This window comes from Oncorhynchus clarkii, chromosome 21, assembly GCF_045791955.1.
Source record: "Oncorhynchus clarkii lewisi isolate Uvic-CL-2024 chromosome 21, UVic_Ocla_1.0, whole genome shotgun sequence".
Classification (NCBI taxonomy): domain Eukaryota; kingdom Metazoa; phylum Chordata; class Actinopteri; order Salmoniformes; family Salmonidae; genus Oncorhynchus; species Oncorhynchus clarkii.
The window spans coordinates 27,225,039-27,250,937 of record NC_092167.1 but is presented as its reverse complement, the minus strand read 5'-3'; the positions used below and the strand labels follow the sequence as shown (position 1 = coordinate 27,250,937).

The following is a 25,899-nucleotide window of genomic DNA, read 5'->3' as shown; positions in this document are numbered from 1 at the left end:
AGTGATATTGCACAGCCACATCGATTCAACAGAAATACTCATCATAAATGTAGATGATAATACAAGTTATACACGTGGCATTATACCTCTCCTTAATGCAGCCTCTGTGTCAGATTTTTTTTTTAACTTTACGGAAAAATCAAAACATGCATGTATTGTGTAACATGAAGTCCTATGAGTGTCATCTGATGAAGATCATCAAAGGTTAGTGATTAATTTAATCTCTATTTGTGCTTTTTAATCTGAGGCGGCAAGTAAAAATCACAATAGCCGCAACGACGGCGACATAAACAAGAAAATACATGATAAATATTCTCTTAGCTTTGATGATCTATACATCAGAAAGCATGCCAGGAATCCCAGTTCCACAATAAATGTTTGCTTTGTTCGATAATATCCCTTATTTATGTCCAAATACCTTCTTTTGTTATCGCGTTTGGTATACATAACCAAACGCTAGTTCTGGTCAGCGTTACATCGGACAAAAACTTCAAAAAGTTATATTACAGGTCGAAGAAACATTTCAAACTAAGTACAGAATCAATCATTAGGATGTTTTTAACATTTAGCTTCAATAAAGTTCCAACTGGAGAATTCCTTTTTGTCTCGATGAGCCATGGAACGCAAGTGAATGCCATGAGCTCTGTGCGTGATGAAGAAAATGGCCGACTGCCAGTCATCTGATAGATTCTGCTCCTAATCAGTCCCACAACACAGTAGGAGTCTCATTCAAATTTCTATAGACGGTTGACATCTAGTGGAAGCCCTAGGAAGTGCAACTTCATTAATGTATGAAGTGGATTTCAATAGGAATTGCCTGGAACTCAGAGGTAGCAGCCTCAGATTTCTCACTTCCTGTTTTGATTTTTCCTCAGGTTTCGTCCTGCCATATGAGTTCTGTTATACTCACAGACATCATTCAAACAGTTTTAGAAACTTTTGAGTGTTTTCTATCCAATACTAATAATACTATGCATATATTAGCAACTGAGACTGAAGAGCAGGAAGTTTACTTTGGGTACCTTTTTCATCCAAGCTACTCATACTGCCCCCCAGCTGTAAAAGGTTTAAGAACAAATTCTTATTTTCAATGATGGCCTAAGAGCAGTGGGTTAACTGCCTTGTTCATGGGCAGAATGACACATTGTCAGAAGGGGATTCAATCTTGCAACCTTTCGGTCACTAGTCCAACGCTCTAACCACTAGGATACCTGCCGCCCATTGTGTGTGTGTGTGTGTGTGTGTGTGTGTGTGTGTGTGTGTGTGTGTGTGTGTGTGTGTGTGTGTGTGTGTGTGTGTGTGTGTGTGTGTGTGTGTGTGAGTGTGTGTGTGTGTTCATGATGCGTACAGGTGTGTTTGTGTGTGTGTAATTAATGGGAAAAAGTGTGTTTTATATTACCATACAACTTCTCCTTTTGATACCTAGAAACATCTACATTAAATGAATTAGTGAAAAGTGAGTTAATAATCTAATGATGATTTCTAATATTGTGTCTGCTTTCATCCATTAGATGTCTGTGATCTCACACTGGACCCGAACACAGTAAACAGACTCCTCTCTCTGTCTGAGGAGAACAGAAAGGTAACACGTAGGACAGAGGAGCTGCCGTATCCTGATCACCCAGAGAGATTTGAGGACTGTAGACAGGTGCTGTGTAGAGAGGGTCTGACTGGGCGCTGTTACTGGGAGGTAGAGTGGAGTGGGAGAAGGGCTGTTATAGGAGTGACATATAAAGGAATTGGCAGGAGAGGAGAGGTTGATGACTGTAGGCTTGGATACAATGACAAGTCCTGGAGTCTGTTCTGCTCTGACAACAGTTACTATGCCATGCACAACAATAATCCCACTACCATAGACGTCCGCCCCTCCAGCTCTCACAGAGTAGGAGTGTATCTGGACTGGACAACCGACACTCTGTCTTTCTATAGAGCCTCCTCTGACACACTGACCCACCTGATCACATTCACCTCCAAATTCACTGAGCCCCTATATCCAGGGTTTGGGCTTTGTTATTACTCCTCAGTGTCCCTGTGTCATTGACACACACACACACAAAAACACTGGACACACACACACTGGACACACACACACACACACACACACACACAAACACACACACTGGACACACACACACACACACACACACACACACACACACTGGATACACACACACACACAGGACTTTAAAATGGGATCTTCTGTTTGGGTGTCTCAGGTGAGCCATGATCAGAATGTGTCTCTGTCTATTTCCAGCCCTGCCATTTCTACCTGTCCTGATCTAGTGTTTGACCCCTGACCTCCTCACACCGTCTCACTGTCCATGTCTGCTTTTAGCTCCCAACTCTACTTCACTGTGTTATAATGGACCTTATGCTTGTTATGTTGTCACCTCTGTAACCAGGTATCAAACATACTGACCTTTCTGACCCTGTACCATGGCCCTACTTCACTGTGTTATAATGGACCTTATGCTTGTTATGTCACCTCTGTAACCAGGTATCAAACATACTGACCTTTCTGACCCTGTCCCATGGCCCTACTTCACTGTGTTATAATGGACCTTATGCTTGTTATGGCACCTCTGTAACCAGGTATCAAACATACTGACCTTTCTGACCCTGCCCCATGGCCCTACTTTCTAGAACTGAACATTTAAATTCCTCTGAGTTTTGTTTAGTGTCCATTTACTCATATTGATGTATTTGTTGTACGGTGCCTTGCGAAAGTATTCGGCACCCTTGAACTTTGCGACCTTTTGCCACATTTCAGGCTTCAAACATAAAGATATAAAACTGTATTTTTTTGTGAAGAATCAACAACAAGTGGGACACAATCATGAAGTGGAACGACATTTATTGGATATTTCAAAAATTTTTTAACAAATCAAAAACTGAAAAATTGGGCGTGCAAAATTATTCAGCCCCTTTACTTTCAGTGCAACAAACTCTCTCAAGAAGTTCAGTGAGGATCTCTGAATGATCCAATGTTGACCTAAATGACTAATGATGATAAATACAATCCACCTGTGTGTAATCAAGTCTCCGTATAAATGCACCTGCACTGTGATAGTCTCAGAGGTCCGTTAAAAGCGCAGAGAGCATCATGAAGAACAAGGAACACACCAGGCAGGTCCGAGATACTGTTGTGAAGAGGTTTAAAGCCGGATTTGGATACAAAAAGATTTCCCAAGCTTTAAACATCCCAAGGAGCACTGTGCAAGCGATAATATTGAAATGGAAGGAGTATCAGACCACTGCAAATCTACCAAGACCTGGCCGTCCCTCTAAACTTTCAGCTCATACAAGGAGAAGACTGATCAGAGATGCAGCCAAGAGGCCCATGATCACTCTGGATGAACTGCAGAGATCTACAGCTGAGGTGGGAGACTCTGTCCATAGGACAACAATCAGTCGTATATTGCACAAATCTGGCCTTTATGGAAGAGTGGCAAGAAGAAAGCCATTTCTTAAAGATATCCATGAAAAGTGTTGTTTAAAGTTTGCCACAAGCCACCTGGGAGACACACCAAACATGTGGAAGAAGGTGCTCTGGTCAGATGAAACCAAAATTGAACTTTTTGGCAACAATGCAAAACGTTATGTTTGGTGTAAAAGCAACACAGCTGAACACACCATCCCCACTGTCAAACATGGTGGTGGCAGCATCATGGTTTGGGCCTGCTTTTATTCAGCAGGGACAGGGAAGATGGTTAAAATTGATGGGAAGATGGATGGAGCCAAATACAGGACCATTCTGGAAGAAAACCTGATGGAGTCTGCAAAAGACCTGAGACTGGGACGGAGATTTGTCTTCCAACAAGACAATGATCCAAAACATAAAGCAAAATCTACAATGGAATGGTTCAAAAATAAACATATCCAGGTGTTAGAATGGCCAAGTCAAAGTCCAGACCTGAATCCAATCGAGAATCTGTGGAAAGAACTGAAAACTGCTGTTCACAAATGCTCTCCATCCAACCTCACTGAGCTCGAGCTGTTTTGCAAGGAGGAATGGGAAAAAAATTCAGTCTCTCGATGTGCAAAACTGATAGAGACATACCCCAAGTGACTTACAGCTGTAATCGCAGCAAAAGGTGGCGCTACAAAGTATTAACTTAAGGGGGCTAAATAATTTTGCACGCCCAATTTTTCAGTTTTTGATTTGTTAAAAAAGTTTAAAATATCCAATAAATGTCGTTCCACTTCATGATTGTGTCCCACTTGTTGTTGATTCTTCACAAAAAAATACAGTTTTATATCTTTATGTTTGAAGCCTGAAATGTGGCAAAAGGTCGCAAAGTTCAAGGGGGCCGAATACTTTCGCAAGGCACTGTATATTGGGGTTGTGGTGCAGAGCATCATGGGGGTTTGTATGTGTAGAGATGATCCTGTTCCAGATAAATGGTTGAACTGATTCCTGTCTCATCATTATTGAATTGTTATACAGACCTGGTTATGAAACCTACATAACATAACAAAAGATTGCAGATGAGTCTGAATCTACAGGAACTATTCTGTCTGGTAGACTTTGGTTTTTACAACTGTTTATAATGGTTATTTTCTGTGGTAATGTTAACACAGTGTATTACTAGCAGAGGCAAGTGCATAGTGGAGCTAACAGAGAGAGTTAACATCATCATGGAGGGAAGTGGAGCTAACAGAGAGAGTTAACATCATCATGGAGGGAAATGGAGCTAACAGAGAGAGTTAGCATCATCATGGAGGGAAGTGGAGCTAACAGAGAGAGTTAGCATCATCATGGAGGGAAGTGGAGTTAACTCTTACTTCTACCCCCTCCTTTTTCGAACATTCTGTTAAAAATCGCGCAACTTTTCAGCGTCCTGCTACTCATGCCAGGAATATAGTATATGCATATGATTAGTATGTGTGGATAGAAAACACTCTGAAGTTTCTAAAACTGGTTAAATCACGGCTGTGACTATAACAGATCGTGTGTTTCATTGAAAAACGCAAGAAAAACTGCTCTCTGAAAGCTAAAAATAATTTCCATAAGTCACTTCCACGAGTTGTTAAAAGAGAACAGAATTTAATATCGACCTGCCTGCAATTCATACAAATTCCACACGATGTCGCCATTGTCGTCATTTTCAATTGAATTCATTGTTGGAAAATCCATCTATCTGGCATCCATTTTCCCAGTCTTCACCAGGATGTTGTTAATGAAGACATTAGCAGCCATTGATTTGCAAGCGAAGACCTATTGAATATACATCGCCCTGTAATCTTTTTGATAGATTATAAACGTTTACTAATACCTAAAGTTGGATTACAAAAGGATTTCGAAGTGTTTTGTGAAAGTTTATCGTCGACTTTTTTAATTTAAAAAAATGACGCAACGTTTAAAAACGATGTTTTTTTCTGAATGACACAGCTTCCATACAAAGCTATTTTGGGTATATTTGGACCGATTTAAACGAAAAAAAGACCCAATAGTGATGTTTATGGGGCATATAGGAGTGCCAAGAAAGAAGCTCGTCAAAGGTAATGAATGTTTTATATTTTATTTCTGCGTTTTGGGTAGCGCCGGCTACCGCAAAATCTGTTGTTTACGTGTCGTGCTGGCATTTTGGGGGGTGCATGCTATCAGATAATAGCTTCTCATGCTTTCGCCGAAAAGCATTTTAAAAATCTGACTTGCTGGCTAGGTTCACAACGAGTGTAGCTTTAATTCAATACCCTGCTTGTGAATTTTGATCAAGGATTGAGTTGTAACGAGTACATTTAGCATTTAGCGTAGCGCATTTGCATTTCCAGGTGCATACTTGAGACGTCTGCGTCTCAAGTATGGTCAAGAAGCTAACAGAGAGAGTTAACATCATCATGGAGGGAAGTGGAGCTAACAGAAAGAGTTAACATCATCATGGAGGGAAGTGGAGCTAACAGAGAGAGTTAACATCATCATGGAGGGAAGTGGAGCTAACAGAGAGAGTTAACATCATCATGGAGGGAAGTGGAGCTAACAGAGAGAGTTAACATCGTCATGGAGGGAAGTGGAGCTAACAGAGAGAGTTAACATCATCATGGAGGGAAGTGGAGCTAACAGAGATAGTTAACATCATCATGGAGGGAAGTGGAGCTAACAGAGAGAGTTAACATCATCATGGAGGGAAGTGGAGCTAACAGAGAGAGTTAACATCATCATGAAGGGCAGAAAAGGATTCGAGACGGATGTCGGAGCGGGAAAACAACTTGATTAAAAAGGGAGGAATATACAGTGATTAAAAGAAAGGACATTTATTCAACTGTGAAGACGAAGGTCACGCTCTGACCTTGGATATCTCTGTTTTCTTTATATTTTGGTTAGGTCAGGGTGTGACGAGGGTGGGTATGTTAGTTTTTGTATTGTCTAGGGTTTTTTGTATGTCTAGGGGTTTTGCAAGTCTAGGTATATGTAAGTCTATGGTGGCCCAATTCAGAGGCAGCTGTTTATCGTTGTCTCTGATTGGGGACCATATATAGGTGGCCATTTTGCCTTTTGTATTTGTGGGTTCTTGTTCTATGTTTAGTTGCCTGTCTGCATTTCTCATATTAGCGTCATGGTTTGTTTTGTTGTTTTGATCGTTTGTTCAGTTGTTCTTTCTTTAATTAAAGAAGAAAGTACGCTTCCCACGCTGCACCTTGTTCTCCTCCTGACGACGACCGTGACAACGAACTTCAGAATGAACTTCTAAATGAGCGAACTTGAGGAGTAAGTCAGTTAGCGAAGTGAATGAAGATCACGTGACTGAGGAACATATTGCTGTGGTTGAAGACAATACTGAAGTGAATGAAGATCACGTGACTGAGGAACATATTGCTGTGGTTGAGGACAATACTGAAGTGAATGAAGATCACGTGACTGAGGAACATATTGCTGTGGTTGAGGACAATACTGAAGTGAATGAAAATCACGTGACTGAGGAACATATTGCTGTGGTTGAGGACAATCCCCAAAGCAACCAAACACACGATCAAACATATCATCATTACCTTTTTTAGCATGTAATTTTTTTGGTTTTAAATATTAATTTATTGACTTTAGTTTCTTAATTATATAGTTATCTTGTTTGTATACTTGTTGGTATTTAGATGACCAGAACCTTACTAATAATCACCATAGTTACTTCACCAGCACTAATTATACTAGTTGACTGCACCTTGAACGGACACAGTAGGCAACTGACACACTGCACAGTGGTCGGGGATGGACACGTGTTGACCCAGACCCTTCTGGTGTCCTGTATAACTACCAGGTCCATAGGGAATGGGTATGGAGAACAGACACACGTTGACCCTTCTGGTGTCCTGTATAACTACCAGGTCCATAGGGAATGGGTATGGGGAACAGACACACGTTGACCCAGACCCTTCTGGTGTCCTGTATAACTACCAGGTCCATAGGGAATGGGTATGGGGAACAGACACACGTTGACCCTTCTGGTGTCCTGTATAACTACCAGGTCCATAGGGAATGGGTATGGGGAACAGACACACGTTGACCCTTCTGGTGTCCTGTATAACTACCAGGTCCATAGGGAATGGGTATGGAGAACAGACACACGTTGACCCTTCTGGTGTCCTGTATAACTACCAGGTCCATAGGGAATGGGTATGGAGAACAGACACACGTTGACCCAGACCCTTCTGGTCTGTATAACTACCAGGTCCATAGGGAATGGGTTTGGGGAACAGACACACATTGACCCTTCTGGTGTCCTGTATAACTACCAGGTCCATAGGGAATGGGTATGGAGAACAGACACACATTGACCCAGACCCTTCTGGTCTGTATAACTACCAGGTCCATAGGGAATGGGTATGGGGAAGAGACACATGTTGACCCAGACCCTTCTGGTGTCCTGTATAACTACCAGGTCCATAAGGAATGGGTATGGGGAACAGACACACGTTGACCCTTCTGGTGTCCTGTATAACTACCAGGTCCACAGGGAATGGGTTTGGGGAACAGACACACATTGACCCTTCTGGTGTCCTGTATAACTAACTACCAGGTCTATAGGGAATGGGTATGGGGAAGAGACACACGTTGACCCAGACCCTTCTGGTGTCTTGTATAACTACCAGGTCCATAGGGAATGGGTATGGGGAACAGACACACGTTGACCCTTCTGGTGTCCTGTATAACTACCAGGTCCATAGGGAATGGGTATGTGGGTTGTACACGCATTGACCCAGGCCCTTCTTTTGTCATGTATAACTATTACCAGTTAGCAAGTGGAACATGTCAGCATTTACTAGTTCCGACCAGAAGGTGAACTCAGCATGACTCAAGGTCCTTAGGGAATGGGTAGGGGAACCGACACACATTGTTCTGACCAGCAGGTGAACTCAGCATGACTCCTTAGGGAATGGGTAGGGGAACAGACACACATTGTTCTGACCAGCAGGTGAACTCAACATGACTCAAGGTCCATAGGGAATGGGTAGGGGAACAGACACACATTGTTCTGACCAGCAGGGGAACTCAGCATGACTCAAGGTCCTTAGGGAATGGGTAGGGGAACCGACACACATTGTTCTGACCAGCAGGTGAACTGAGCATGACTCCTTAGGGAATGGGTAGGGGAACAGACACACATTGTTCCGACCAGCAGGTGAACTCAGCATGACTCCTTAGGGAATGGGTAGGGGAACAGACACACATTGTTCCGACCAGCAGGTGAACTCAGCATGACTCCTTAGGGAATGGGTAGGGGAACAGACACACATTGTTCTGACCAGCAGGTGAACTCAGCATGACTCCTTAGGGAATAGGTAGGGGAACTGGACTGTAATGATGTTGATGGTGGCTACACTCCCTCTATGATGAATCACTGTACTGTAAACCTATACTTCAAATCAAATTACAATAAGAAATAATTAAATAATAAGAAATAAATGTGGGACACAAAAATTCACAAAATCTGCTACAATCCTTCAGCATGCTATTACAGGAAATGAGTGTTGATAAGGCTTAGGCCCAATCGACCACAGACTCCTTATAGTTTTAAGGGTTAAGGTTAGGGTTTAGGGTAGGGGTTAACGTTAGGGTTTAGGGTAGGGGTTAAAGTTAGGGTTTAGGGTAGGGGTTAAGGTTAGGGTTTAGGGTAGGGGTTAAAGTTAGGGTTTAGGGTAGGGGTTAATGTTAGGGTTTAGGATAGGGGTTAAAGTTAGGGTTTAGGGTAGGGGTTAATGTTAGGGTTTAGGGTAGGGGTTAATGTTAGGGTTTAGGGTAGGGGTTAAAGTTAGGGTTTAGGGTAGGGGTTAATGTTAGGGTTTAGGGTAGGGGTTAAAGTTAGGGTTTAGGGTAGGGGTTAAGGCTAGGGTTTAGGGTAGGGGTTAAAGTTAGGGTTTAGGGTAGGGGTTAATGTTAGGGTTTAGGGTAGGGGTTGATGTTAGGGTAGGGGTTAAGGTTAGGGTTTAGGGTAGGGACGTCCCAAGGATCTCAGATAGCACTAACTGAGAGCTACCTCTTAAAGCGTCAATCAGCAGCAGAAACAATAACAAAGTGGTAGCCCTGCCCCTAATTCAGTAAACAGCTGAGGAATGAACCCCGCCCCTAATTCATTAAACAGATGAGCGATGAGCCCTGCCCCTAATTCAGTGAACAGCTGAGGGATGATCCTCTCAAATTCATAGACAGAGCTAATGATACAAAGATTGACTGTCCATGATATAAAGAATATAGTTTAAAAACCTCTCTGGGATATGTGGGACTGCAGCGTCCTAACTGGCCAACATCCAGTAAAAATGCAGAGCGCCAAATTCAAATAAATTACTATAAAAATTCAATGTTGATGAAATCACATATCCAATATACCAAATTAAAACTATACAGCCAAATGTCAGATTTCAAAAATGCTTTACGGCGAAAGCAAACGATGCTATTATCTGAGGATTGCACCCCAGTAAACAAACAGAGACCATCATATTTCAACCCTCCAGGAGCGAAATGCAGATATAAAAATATAATTAATGTCTTACCTTTGACGAGCTTCTTCTGTTCGCACCCCAATATGTCCCATAAACATCACAAATGGTCCTTTTGTTCGATTAATTACGTCGATATATATCCAAAATGTCCATTTATTTGGGGCGTACGATCCAGACAAACACCGGTTCCAACTTGCGCAACGTCACTACAAAATATCTAAAGTTACCTGTAAGCATTGTCCAAACATTTCAAACTACTTTTGTAATACAACTTTAGGTATTTTTTTACGTAAATAATCGATAAAATTGAAGACGGGATGATCTGTGTTCAATACCGGAGGAAAACAAAGTGGAGCTTTCAGGTCACGAGCCTCTAACAAAGAGTACACTTCCCTCTACCCTCATTCTGAACAGTTTTACTTCTTCATTTCTCAAAGGAAAAGCCTCAACCAACTTATAAAGACTGTTGACATCCAGTGGAAGCGATAAAAACTGCAGGAAAGTCGATAAAAAATCTGGAATCCCAATGAAAACCCATTGAAAAGAGAGTGACCTCAAAAAAAAAAAATCTGAATGGTTTGTCCTCTGGATTTCACCTGCCAAATAAGTTATGTTATACTCACAGACATGATTCAAACAGTTTTAGAAACTGCAGAGTGTTTTCTATCCAAATCGACTAACAATATGCATATCTTAGCTTCTGGGTCTGAGTAGCAGGCCGTTTACTTTGAACACGCTTTTCATCCGGACGTGAAAATACTTCCCCCTGTGCCAAATCAGTTTTACGTAGACCAGAACTGTGTCAAATTGTTTCAATGGAAAACTGCCTGAGTGAGACATCTTCATTCATCCACCATCTTTGATTGTACACCCAGTGTTAGGAAAGTTAACGATTGCATTCCCCTGTTCTTACGTTTGAAATCATATGTTCCTTTCCCCCAACTGAGAATGAAGGGTTGAAACTCAATGAGGTCATCTACAATTGTAATGTACTAAGAGTAGAAAGCCTTTCCTTTTTCCTCTTTATCCTGATGTTAATGCCTGGTTAATGGAAATGCTTTCCCCTCTTTATCCTGATGTTAATGCCTGGTTAATGGAAATGCTTTCCCCTCTTTATCCTGATGTTAATGCCTGGTTAATGGAAATGCTTTCCCCTTTTTATCCTGATGTTAATGCCTGGATAATGGAAATGCTTTCCCCTCTTTATCCTGATGTTAATGCCTGGTTAATGGAAATGATTTCCCCTCTTTATCCTGATGTTAATGCCTGGTTAATGGAAATGCTTTCCCCTCTTTATCCTGATGTTAATGCCTGGTTAATGGAAATGCTTCCCCCTCTTTATCCTGATGTTAATGCCTGGTTAATGGAAATGCTTTCCCCTCTTTATCCTGATGTTAATGCCTGGTTAATGGACATGGTTTCCCCTCTTTATCCTGATGTTAATGCCTGGTTAATGGAAATGCTTCCCCCTCTTTATCCTGATGTTAATGCCTGATTAATGGAAATGCTTTCCCCTCTTTATCCTGATGTTAATGCCTGGTTAATGGAAATACTTTCCCCTCTTTATCCTGATTTTAATGCCTGGTTAATGGAAATGCTTTCCCCTCTTTATCCTGATGTTAATGCCTGTTTAATGGAAATGCTTGTAAGTAATGTTCTATTATGTTGAGACTTAGTCTCAAAAGGGAGTAAGCATCATGAAAAATTACATTATTAGTCATGCTAGCCCGTGTTTTACTGTTTAAAGAATTGCCTCTTGTTATAGGCCACTGTTTTTCTAATCTGATAACAACTTGTCTTTGTGGGACTGAGTCATAAGACTGGGCCTATAGCTAAGGTCCGCTTGGGTGCGGCCGCAACATGTGACATCCTGTGGGTTTACTATCTACAGATGTATGGAAACTTGCAGAAAGGAGCACATTATAGTGCTTGTTGTTGTGAATGCAGTTAGACGGTTGAGCCCTCGGGCTATCAACCTCGTGCTACCTTAAGTCTGCACAGACAACTAATGACATTTTACACACTAACTGCTGACTGCCACATATACAAAAGGATGTGCTTCTTTATAAAAGCTTTGAACCAGCACTGTTCGTTGAGCTTTTCAACTATGCACTGTTGAGTGGATATTTCAAGTGTTGTTTGAAATAATCTGCAGTCTCTCTTCCTTTGATTAGATGTTCCACAACACGTTGCATCAACCAATGGTTCCATACTGCGTCTTGGACTGTGCAGTCAGGCACCAGATTGTTATAACATATGATGTGGTAAACTGATACGTAAAATGCCTATCCAGGTGTTAGAAGATCTGGCAGGAGTCAGCAACGTCTGAGCAGAGGAACTGGCCCAACCTGTTACTGATGCTTCGTTCAAACAAGTAGGAAGCTCAGATAATACCACTTGTAAACTGGGAGCAACGAGTTGTGTGCTTTCATGTGTTTTGAACCAGTTGGGAACACTGATTGGCTAATGGAAAACAAGCTGCAACAACCATCACAGCTGTCATGCTGCTTAACACATTATAGTGTTCAACAACCATCACCTGAAAGTACAGCTGTCATGCTGCATTATAGTGTTCAACAACCATCACCTGAAAGTACAGCTGTCATGCTGCTTAACACATTATAGTGTTCAACAACCATCACCTGAAAGTACAGCTGTCATGCTGCTTAACACATTATAGTGTTCAACAACCATCACCTGAAAGTACAGCTGTCATGCTGCTGAACACATTATAGTGTTCAACAACCATCACCTGAAAGTACAGCTGTCATGCTGCTTAACACATTATAGTGTTCAACAACCATAACCTGAAAGTACAGCTGTCATGCTGCTTAACACATTATAGTGTTCAACAACCATCACCTGAAAGTACAGCTGTCATGCTGCTTAACACATTATAGTGTTCAACAACCATAACCTGAAGGTACAGCTGTCATGCTGCATTATAGTGTTCAACAACCATAACCTGAAGGTACAGCTGTCATGCTGCTTAACACATTATAGTGTTCAACAACCATCACCTGAAAGTACAGCTGTCATGCTGCTTAACACATTATAGTGTTCAACAACCATAACCTGAAGGTACAGCTGTCATGCTGCTTAACACATTATAGTGTTCAACAACCATCACCTGAAAGTACAGCTGTCATGCTGCATTATAGTGTTCAACAACCATAACCTGAAGGTACAGCTGTCACGCTGCTTAACACATTATAGTGTTCAACAACCATCACCTGAAAGTACAGCTGTCATGCTGCATTATAGTGTTCAACAACCATCACCTGAAAGTACAGCTGTCATGCTGCTTAACACATTATAGTGTTCAACAACCATCACCTGAAAGTACAGCTGTCATGCTGCTTAACACATTATAGTGTTCAACAACCATCACCTGAAGGTACAGCTGTCATGCTGCTTAACACATTATAGTGTTCAACAACCATAACCTGAAGGTACAGCTGTCATGCTGCTTAACACATTATAGTGTTCAACAACCATCACCTGAAAGTACAGCTGTCATGCTGCATTATAGTGTTCAACAACCATAACCTGAAGGTACAGCTGTCACGCTGCTTAACACATTATAGTGTTCAACAACCATCACCTGAAAGTACAGCTGTCATGCTGCATTATAGTGTTCAACAACCATCACCTGAAAGTACAGCTGTCATGCTGCTTAACACATTATAGTGTTCAAAAACCATCACCTGAAAGTACAGCTGTCATGCTGCATTATAGTGTTCAACAACCATCACCTGAAAGTACAGCTGTCATGCTGCATTATAGTGTTCAACAACCATAACCTGAAAGTACAGCTGTCATGCTGCTTAACACATTATAGTGTTCAACAACCATCACCTGAAAGTACAGCTGTCATGCTGCATTATAGTGTTCAACAACCATCACCTGAAAGTACAGCTGTCATGCTGCTTAACACATTATAGTGTTCAACAACCATCACCTGAAAGTACAGCTGTCATGCTGCATTATAGTGTTCAACAACCATCACCTGAAAGTACAGCTGTCATGCTGCTTAACACATTATAGTGTTCAACAACCATAACCTGAAGGTACAGCTGTCATGCTGCTTAACACATTATAGTGTTCAACAACCATCACCTGAAAGTACAGCTGTCATGCTGCATTATAGTGTTCAACAACCATAACCTGAAAGTACAGCTGTCATGCTGCTTAACACATTATAGTGTTCAACAACCATCACCTGAAAGTACAGCTGTCATGCTGCATTATAGTGTTCAACAACCATCACCTGAAAGTACAGCTGTCATGCTGCTTAACACATTATAGTGTTCAACAACCATCACCTGAAAGTACAGCTGTCATGCTGCTTAACACATTATAGTGTTCAACAACCATCACCTGAAAGTACAGCTGTCATGCTGCATTATAGTGTTCAACAACCATAACCTGAAGGTACAGCTGTCACGCTGCTTAACACATTATAGTGTTCAACAACCATCACCTGAAAGTACAGCTGTCATGCTGCATTATAGTGTTCAACAACCATCACCTGAAAGTACAGCTGTCATGCTGCTTAACACATTATAGTGTTCAACAACCATCACCTGAAAGTACAGCTGTCATGCTGCATTATAGTGTTCAACAACCATCACCTGAAAGTACAGCTGTCATGCTGCATTATAGTGTTCAACAACCATAACCTGAAAGTACAGCTGTCATGCTGCTTAACACATTATAGTGTTCAACAACCATCACCTGAAAGTACAGCTGTCATGCTGCATTATAGTGTTCAACAACCATCACCTGAAAGTACAGCTGTCATGCTGCTTAACACATTATAGTGTTCAACAACCATCACCTGAAAGTACAGCTGTCATGCTGCATTATAGTGTTCAACAACCATCACCTGAAAGTACAGCTGTCATGCTGCATTATAGTGTTCAACAACCATCACCTGAAAGTACAGCTGTCATGCTGCATTATAGTGTTCAACAACCATAACCTGAAAGTACAGCTGTCATGCTGCTTAACACATTATAGTGTTCAACAACCATCACCTGAAAGTACAGCTGTCATGCTGCATTATAGTGTTCAACAACCATCACCTGAAAGTACAGCTGTCATGCTGCTTAACACATTATAGTGTTCAACAACCATCACCTGAAAGTACAGCTGTCATGCTGCTTAACACATTATAGTGTTCAACAACCATCACCTGAAAGTACAGCTGTCATGCTGCATTATAGTGTTCAACAACCATAACCTGAAGGTACAGCTGTCACGCTGCTTAACACATTATAGTGTTCAACAACCATCACCTGAAAGTACAGCTGTCATGCTGCATTATAGTGTTCAACAACCATCACCTGAAAGTACAGCTGTCATGCTGCTTAACACATTATAGTGTTCAACAACCATCACCTGAAAGTACAGCTGTCATGCTGCATTATAGTGTTCAACAACCATAACCTGAAGGTACAGCTGTCATGCTGCTTAACACATTATAGTGTTCAACAACCATCACCTGAAAGTACAGCTGTCATGCTGCTTAACACATTATAGTGTTCAACAACCATCACCTGAAGGTACAGCTGTCATGCTGCTTAACACATTATAGTGTTCAACAACCATAACCTGAAGGTACAGCTGTCATGCTGCTTAACACATTATAGTGTTCAACAACCATCACCTGAAAGTACAGCTGTCATGCTGCATTATAGTGTTCAACAACCATAACCTGAAGGTACAGCTGTCACGCTGCTTAACACATTATAGTGTTCAACAACCATCACCTGAAAGTACAGCTGTCATGCTGCATTATAGTGTTCAACAACCATCACCTGAAAGTACAGCTGTCATGCTGCTTAACACATTATAGTGTTCAACAACCATCACCTGAAAGTACAGCTGTCATGCTGCATTATAGTGTTCAACAACCATCACCTGAAAGTACAGCTGTCATGCTGCATTATAGTGTTCAACAACCATAACCTGAAAGTACAGCTGTCATGCTGCTTAACACATTATAGTGTTCAACAACCATCACCTGAAAGTACAGCTGTCATGCTGCATTATAGTGTTCAACAACCATCACCTGAAAGTACAGCTGTCATGCTGCTTAACACATTATAGTGTTCAACAACCATCACCTGAAAGTACAGCTGTCATGCTGCATTATAGTGTTCAACAACCATCACCTGAAAGTACAGCTGTCATGCTGCTTAACACATTATAGTGTTCAACAACCATAACCTGAAGGTACAGCTGTCATGCTGCTTAACACATTATAGTGTTCAACAACCATCACCTGAAAGTACAGCTGTCATGCTGCATTATAGTGTTCAACAACCATCACCTGAAAGTACAGCTGTCATGCTGCTTAACACATTATAGTGTTCAACAACCATCACCTGAAAGTACAGCTGTCATGCTGCTTAACACATTATAGTGTTCAACAACCATCACCTGAAAGTACAGCTGTCATGCTGCATTATAGTGTTCAACAACCATCACCTGAAAGTACAGCTGTCATGCTGCTTAACACATTATAGTGTTCAACAACCATCACCTGAAAGTACAGCTGTCATGCTGCATTATAGTGTTCAACAACCATCACCTGAAAGTACAGCTGTCATGCTGCATTATAGTGTTCAACAACCATCACCTGAAAGTACAGCTGTCATGCTGCTTAACACATTATAGTGTTCAACAACCATCACCTGAAAGTACAGCTGTCATGCTGCATTATAGTGTTCAACAACCATCACCTGAAAGTACAGCTGTCATGCTGCATTATAGTGTTCAACAACCATCACCTGAAAGTACAGCTGTCATGCTGCATTATAGTGTTCAACAACCATAACCTGAAAGTACAGCTGTCATGCTGCTTAACACATTATAGTGTTCAACAACCATCACCTGAAAGTACAGCTGTCATGCTGCATTATAGTGTTCAACAACCATCACCTGAAAGTACAGCTGTCATGCTGCTTAACACATTATAGTGTTCAACAACCATCACCTGAAAGTACAGCTGTCATGCTGCTTAACACATTATAGTGTTCAACAACCATCACCTGAAAGTACAGCTGTCATGCTGCATTATAGTGTTCAACAACCATAACCTGAAGGTACAGCTGTCACGCTGCTTAACACATTATAGTGTTCAACAACCATCACCTGAAAGTACAGCTGTCATGCTGCATTATAGTGTTCAACAACCATCACCTGAAAGTACAGCTGTCATGCTGCTTAACACATTATAGTGTTCAACAACCATCACCTGAAAGTACAGCTGTCATGCTGCATTATAGTGTTCAACAACCATCACCTGAAAGTACAGCTGTCATGCTGCTTAACACATTATAGTGTTCAACAACCATCACCTGAAGGTACAGCTGTCATGCTGCTTAACACATTATAGTGTTCAACAACCATCACCTGAAGGTACAGCTGTCATGCTGCTTAACACATTATAGTGTTCAACAACCATCACCTGAAGGTACAGCTGTCATGCTGCTTAACACATTATAGTGTTCAACAACCATCACCTGAAAGTACAGCTGTCATGCTGCATTATAGTGTTCAACAACCATAACCTGAAGGTACAGCTGTCACGCTGCTTAACACATTATAGTGTTCAACAACCATCACCTGAAAGTACAGCTGTCATGCTGCATTATAGTGTTCAACAACCATCACCTGAAAGTACAGCTGTCATGCTGCTTAACACATTATAGTGTTCAACAACCATCACCTGAAAGTACAGCTGTCATGCTGCATTATAGTGTTCAACAACCATCACCTGAAAGTACAGCTGTCATGCTGCATTATAGTGTTCAACAACCATAACCTGAAAGTACAGCTGTCATGCTGCTTAACACATTATAGTGTTCAACAACCATCACCTGAAAGTACAGCTGTCATGCTGCATTATAGTGTTCAACAACCATCACCTGAAAGTACAGCTGTCATGCTGCTTAACACATTATAGTGTTCAACAACCATCACCTGAAAGTACAGCTGTCATGCTGCATTATAGTGTTCAACAACCATCACCTGAAAGTACAGCTGTCATGCTGCTTAACACATTATAGTGTTCAACAACCATAACCTGAAGGTACAGCTGTCATGCTGCTTAACACATTATAGTGTTCAACAACCATCACCTGAAAGTACAGCTGTCATGCTGCATTATAGTGTTCAACAACCATCACCTGAAAGTACAGCTGTCATGCTGCTTAACACATTATAGTGTTCAACAACCATCACCTGAAAGTACAGCTGTCATGCTGCTTAACACATTATAGTGTTCAACAACCATCACCTGAAAGTACAGCTGTCATGCTGCATTATAGTGTTCAACAACCATAACCTGAAGGTACAGCTGTCACGCTGCTTAACACATTATAGTGTTCAACAACCATCACCTGAAAGTACAGCTGTCATGCTGCATTATAGTGTTCAACAACCATCACCTGAAAGTACAGCTGTCATGCTGCTTAACACATTATAGTGTTCAACAACCATCACCTGAAAGTACAGCTGTCATGCTGCATTATAGTGTTCAACAACCATCACCTGAAAGTACAGCTGTCATGCTGCATTATAGTGTTCAACAACCATAACCTGAAAGTACAGCTGTCATGCTGCTTAACACATTATAGTGTTCAACAACCATCACCTGAAAGTACAGCTGTCATGCTGCATTATAGTGTTCAACAACCATCACCTGAAAGTACAGCTGTCATGCTGCTTAACACATTATAGTGTTCAACAACCATCACCTGAAAGTACAGCTGTCATGCTGCATTATAGTGTTCAACAACCATCACCTGAAAGTACAGCTGTCATGCTGCATTATAGTGTTCAACAACCATCACCTGAAAGTACAGCTGTCATGCTGCTGAACACATTATAGTGTTCAACAACCATCACCTGAAAGTACAGCTGTCATGCTGCATTATAGTGTTCAACAACCATCACCTGAAAGTACAGCTGTCATGCTGCTTAACACATTATAGTGTTCAACAACCATAACCTGAAGGTACAGCTGTCATGCTGCTTAACACATTATAGTGTTCAACAACCATCACCTGAAAGTACAGCTGTCATGCTGCATTATAGTGTTCAACAACCATCACCTGAAAGTACAGCTGTCATGCTGCTGAACACATTATAGTGTTCAACAACCATCACCTGAAAGTACAGCTGTCATGCTGCATTATAGTGTTCAACAACCATCACCTGAAAGTACAGCTGTCATGCTGCTTAACACATTATAGTGTTCAACAACCATAACCTGAAAGTACAGCTGTCATGCTGCATTATAGTGTTCAACAACCATCACCTGAAAGTACAGCTGTCATGCTGCATTATAGTGTTCAACAACCATCACCTGAAAGTACAGCTGTCATGCTGCTGAACACATTATAGTGTTCAACAACCATCACCTGAAAGTACAGCTGTCATGCTGCATTATAGTGTTCAACAACCATCACCTGAAAGTACAGCTGTCATGCTGCTTAACACATTATAGTGTTCAACAACCATAACCTGAAGGTACAGCTGTCATGCTGCTTAACACATTATAGTGTTCAACAACCATCACCTGAAAGTACAGCTGTCATGCTGCATTATAGTGTTCAACAACCATAACCTGAAGGTACAGCTGTCACGCTGCTTAACACATTATAGTGTTCAACAACCATCACCTGAAAGTACAGCTGTCATGCTGCATTATAGTGTTCAACAACCATCACCTGAAAGTACAGCTGTCATGCTGCTTAACACATTATAGTGTTCAACAACCATCACCTGAAAGTACAGCTGTCATGCTGCATTATAGTGTTCAACAACCATCACCTGAAAGTACAGCTGTCATGCTGCATTATAGTGTTCAACAACCATAACCTGAAAGTACAGCTGTCATGCTGCTTAACACATTATAGTGTTCAACAACCATCACCTGAAAGTACAGCTGTCATGCTGCATTATAGTGTTCAACAACCATCACCTGAAAGTACAGCTGTCATGCTGCTTAACACATTATAGTGTTCAACAACCATCACCTGAAAGTACAGCTGTCATGCTGCATTATAGTGTTCAACAACCATCACCTGAAAGTACAGCTGTCATGCTGCTTAACACATTATAGTGTTCAACAACCATAACCTGAAGGTACAGCTGTCATGCTGCTTAACACATTATAGTGTTCAACAACCATCACCTGAAAGTACAGCTGTCATGCTGCATTATAGTGTTCAACAACCATCACCTGAAAGTACAGCTGTCATGCTGCTTAACACATTATAGTGTTCAACAACCATCACCTGAAAGTACAGCTGTCATGCTGCTTAACACATTATAGTGTTCAACAACCATCACCTGAAAGTACAGCTGTCATGCTGCATTATAGTGTTCAACAACCATAACCTGAAGGTACAGCTGTCACGCTGCTTAACACATTATAGTGTTCAACAACCATCACCTGAAAGTACAGCTGTCATGCTGCATTATAGTGTTCAACAACCATCACCTGAAAGTACAGCTGTCATGCTGCTTAACACATTATAGTGTTCAACAACCATCACCTGAAAGTACAGCTGTCATGCTGCATTATAGTGTTCAACAACCATCACCTGAAAGTACAGCTGTCATGCTGCATTATAGTGTTCAACAACCATAACCTGAAAGTACAGCTGTCATGCTGCTTAACACATTATAGTGTTCAACAACCATCACCTGAAAGTACAGCTGTCATGCTGCATTATAGTGTTCAACAACCATCACCTGAAAGTACAGCTGTCATGCTGCTTAACACATTATAGTGTTCAACAACCATCACCTGAAAGTACAGCTGTCATGCTGCATTATAGTGTTCAACAACCATCACCTGAAAGTACAGCTGTCATGCTGCATTATAGTGTTCAACAACCATCACCTGAAAGTACAGCTGTCATGCTGCTGAACACATTATAGTGTTCAACAACCATCACCTGAAAGTACAGCTGTCATGCTGCATTATAGTGTTCAACAACCATCACCTGAAAGTACAGCTGTCATGCTGCTTAACACATTATAGTGTTCAACAACCATCACCTGAAAGTACAGCTGTCATGCTGCATTATAGTGTTCAACAACCATCACCTGAAAGTACAGCTGTCATGCTGCTGAACACATTATAGTGTTCAACAACCATCACCTGAAAGTACAGCTGTCATGCTGCATTATAGTGTTCAACAACCATCACCTGAAAGTACAGCTGTCATGCTGCTTAACACATTATAGTGTTCAACAACCATAACCTGAAGGTACAGCTGTCACGCTGCTTAACACATTATAGTGTTCAACAACCATCACCTGAAAGTACAGCTGTCATGCTGCTTAACACATTATAGTGTTCAACAACCATAACCTGAAAGTACAGCTGTCATGCTGCTTAACACATTATAGTGTTCAACAACCATCACCTGAAAGTACAGCTGTCATGCTGCATTATAGTGTTCAACAACCATCACCTGAAAGTACAGCTGTCATGCTGCTTAACACATTATAGTGTTCAACAACCATAACCTGAAAGTACAGCTGTCACGCTGCTTAACACATTATAGTGTTCAACAACCATCACCTGAAAGTACAGCTGTCATGCTGCTTAACACATTATAGTGTTCAACAACCATCACCTGAAAGTACAGCTGTCATGCTGCATTATAGTGTTCAACAACCATAACCTGAAGGTACAGCTGTCATGCTGCTTAACACATTATAGTGTTCAACAACCATCACCTGAAGGTACAGCTGTCATGCTGCTTAACACATTATAGTGTTCAACAACCATCACCTGAAGGTACAGCTGTCACGCTGCTTAACATATAGTGTTCAACAACCATATTAATAGACTGTTTTTATAAATATTGTTCTGTTGTTGAATTTAGCTAATGACAATGATGTTATGGAGGTAATTTCTTTAGTTTGTAAAGCATATGGGAGGAGTCAGAGATCAGAGATGACAAGTCTCCTACTAATAACAGTTGGAGGGGCATCCAGTGGAATGATAGATGAGTCTCCCACTAATAACCATTCCAGTGGATTGATAGATGAGTCTCCCACTAATAACCATTCCAGTGGATTGATAGATGAGTTTCCCACTAATAACCAGTTGGAGGGGCGTTCCAGTGGATTGATAGATGAGTCTCCCACTAATAACCAGTTGGAGGGGCGTTCCAGTGGATTGATAGATGAGTCTCCCACTAATAACCAGTTGGAGGGGCGTTCCAGTGGATTGATAGATGAGTCTCCCACTAGTAACCAGGTGGAAGGGCGTTCCAGTGGATTGATAGATGAGTCTCTCACTAATAACCAGGTGGAGGGGCGTTCCAGTGGATTGACAGATGAGTCTCCCACTAAGAACCAGGTGGATGGGCGTTTGAGTGGATTGATAGATGAGTTTCCCACTAATAACCAGGTGGAGGGGCGTTCCAGTGGATTGACAGATGAGTCTCCCACTAAGAACCAGGTGGATGGGCGTTTGAGTGGATTGATAGATGAGTTTCCCACTAATAACCAGGTGGAGGGGCGTTCCAGTGGATTGATAGATGAGTCTCCCTAACCATTCCAGTGGATTTTTGTCTTACTTTCTTCATCTCAACTGACATGAGAGAACTGGACAGGTGAAGTAGTGTCCTGTTCTCTCAGTATCATACAGTACTAACAACAGAATGATTAGTGTCCTGTTCTCTCAGTATCTTACAGTAGTAACAACAGAATGATTAGTGTCCTGTTCTCTCAGTATCATACAATAGTAACAACATAATGATTAGTGTCCTGTTCTCTCAGTATCATACAGTAGTAACAACAGAATGATTAGTGTCCTGTTCTCTCAGTATCATACAATAGTAACAACAGAATGATTAGTGTCCTGTTCTCTCAGTATCATACAGTAGTAACAACAGAATGATTAGTGTCCTGTTCTCTCAGTATCATACAGTAGTAACAACATAATGATTAGTGTCTGATCATAAAGTGTAACATAGATGCAGGAAGTCAGGAAGCAAGTGCAGTTAGTGAGTTTAGTGGGTTTAGTTAGTGGGAGATAACAACAGTCTAACATAGAAACATAACCAGTACTGACTGATGGGAGATAACAACAGTCTAACATAGAAACATAACCAGTACTGACTGATGGGAGATAACAACAGTCTAACATAGAAACATAACCAGTACTGACTGATGGGAGATAACAACAGTCTAACATAGAAACGTAACTAGTACTGACTGATGGGAGATAACAACAGTCTAACATGGAAACATAACCAGTTCTGACTGATGGGAGATAACAACAGTCTAACATAGAAACATAACCAGTACTGACTGATGGGAGATAACAACAGTCTAACATAGAAACATAACCAGTACTGCCTGATAACAAAACAGTTCTAGATAAACGGGAAGTCATCAGAGAGGGGATGAAGTCCAGGTGTGTCTGATGATGATGAGCAGGTGTGAGTAATGAAGGTTGCCAGGTGTGAGTAATGAAGGTTGCCAGGTGTGTGTAATGATGAGGAGCAGGTGTGAGTAATGAAGGTTGCCAGGTGTGTCTGATGATGAGGAGCAGGTGAGTAATGAAGGTTGCCAGGTGTGTGTAATGATGAGGAGCAGGTGAGTAATGAATGTTGCCAGGTGTGTAATGATGAGGAGCAGGTGTGAGTAATGAATGCTGCCAGGTGTCTGTAATGATGAGGAGCAGGTGTGAGTAATGAAGATTGCCAGGTGTGTGTAATAATGAGGAGCAGGTGTGTGTAATGAAGGTTGCCAGGTGTCTGTAATGATGAGGACCAGGTGTGAGTAATGAAGGTTGCCAGATGTGAGTAATGATGGGGAGCAGGTGTGAGTAATGAAGGTTGCCAGGTGAGTGTAATAATGAGGAGCAGGTGTGTGTAATGAAGGTTGCCAGGTGTCTGTAATGATGAGGAGCAGGTGTGTCTAATGAAGGTTGCCAGGTGGGTCTAATGATGATGAGCAGGTGTGAGTAATGATGAGGAGCAGGTGTGAGTAATGAAGGTTGCCAGGTGTGTGTAATGATGAGGAGCAGGTGTGTGTAATGAAGGTTGCCAGGTGTCTGTAATGATGAGGACCAGGTGTGAGTAATGAAGGTTGCCAGATGTGAGTAATGATGGGGAGCAGGTGTGAGTAATGAAGGTTGCCAGGTGAGTGTAATAATGAGGAGCAGGTGTGTGTAATGAAGGTTGCCAGGTGTCTGTAATGATGAGGAGCAGGTGTGTCTAATGAAGGTTGCCAGGTGTCTGTAATGATGAGGACCAGGTGTGAGTAATGAAGGTTGCCAGATGTGAGTAATGATGGGGAGCAGGTGTGAGTAATGAAGGTTGCCAGGTGTGTGTAATGATGAGGAGCAGGTGTGTGTAATGAAGGTTGCCAGGTGTCTGTAATGATGAGGACCAGGTGTGAGTAATGAAGGTTGCCAGATGTGAGTAATGATGGGGAGCAGGTGTGAGTAATGAAGGTTGCCAGGTGAGTGTAATAATGAGGAGCAGGTGTGTGTAATGAAGGTTGCCAGGTGTCTGTAATGATGAGGAGCAGGTGTGTCTAATGAAGGTTGCCAGGTGGGTCTAATGATGATGAGCAGGTGTGAGTAATGAAGGTTGCCAGGTGTGTGTAATGATGAGGAGCAGGTGTGTGTAATGAAGGTTGCCAGGTGTCTGTAATGATGAGGACCAGGTGTGAGTAATGAAGGTTGCCAGATGTGAGTAATGATGGGAGCAGGTGTGAGTAATGAAGGTTGCCAGGTGTGTGTAATGATGGGGAGCAGGTGTGAGTAATGAAGGTTGCAAGGTGTCTGTAAAGATCGGTTGCCAGGTGTGTGTAATGATGGGGAGCAGGTGTGGGTAATGAAGGTTGCCAGGTGTCTGTAAAGATCGGTTGCCAGGTGTGTGTAATGATGGGGAGCAGGTATGAGTAATGAAGGTTGCCAGGTGTCTGTAAAGATCGGTTGCCAGGTGTATGTAATGATGGGGAGCAGGTGTGAGTAACGAACAGTGCCAGGACCGGTGGTTAGTAGACCGGAGACGTCGAGCACCAGAGAGGGAGACTAGACATGACATAAAGACTTCCTCTTCAACTGAATACAACCCATTTCTATGTACTGAACACAAACCCTGTTACTGTACTGTCATATTGTGATCAGTATTAAAACATTTCCACCTCTCTTCTTCCATCTATTACTGTACTGTCATATTGTGATCAATATTAAAACATTTCCACCTCTCTTCTTCCATCTATTACTGTACTGCCATATTGTGATCAATATTAAAACATTTCCACCTCTCTTCTTCCATCTATTACTGTACTGTTATATTGTGATCAATATTAAAACATCTCCACCTCTCTTCTTCCATCTATTACTGTACTGTCATATTGTGATCAGTATTACAACATTTCCACCTCTCTTCTTCCATCTATTACTGTACTGTCATATTGTGATCAATATTAAAACATTTCCACCTCTCTTCTTCCATCTATTACTGTACTGTCATATTGTGATCAATATTAAAACATTCCCACCTCTCTTCTTCCATCTATTACTGTACTGTCATATTGTGATCAATATTAAAACATTTCCATCTCTCTTCTTCCATCTATTACTGTACTGTCATATTGTGATCAATATTAAAACATTTCCACCTCTCTTCTTCCATCTGTTACTGTACTGTCACATTGTGATCAATATTAAAACATTTCCACCTCTCTTCTTCCATCTATTACTGTATTGTCATATTGTGATCAATATTAAAACATTTCCATCTCTCTTCTTCCATCTATTACTGTACTGTCATATTGTGATCAATATTAAAACATTTCCACCTCTCTTCTTCCATCTGGTTGATGATCCTTTATTAGTCACATCTGTCACATCTTTTCCTTAATTTGAATTGAGTTTATACACAAACAAGATTGTTGTGTCAAGAA

General features: G+C 41.4%; 2 protein-coding genes across 2 annotated transcripts in view; one reads left to right on the top strand and one right to left on the bottom strand.

Annotated features, from left to right (window-relative positions):
* The window catches only part of LOC139379544 (NACHT, LRR and PYD domains-containing protein 12-like), a 151,090-nt gene that overhangs the window by 20,589 nt on the left and 104,602 nt on the right, over positions 1-25,899 (top strand). The window lies entirely within an intron of this gene.
* Positions 24,520-25,899, bottom strand: part of LOC139379545 (NLR family CARD domain-containing protein 3-like) — a 10,937-nt gene continuing 9,557 nt past the window's right edge. Inside the window, exon 7 of the mRNA XM_071122361.1 lies at positions 24,520-24,542. Within this exon, the coding sequence (XP_070978462.1) occupies positions 24,520-24,542 (23 nt within the window). The remainder of the gene's footprint in view (positions 24,543-25,899) is intronic.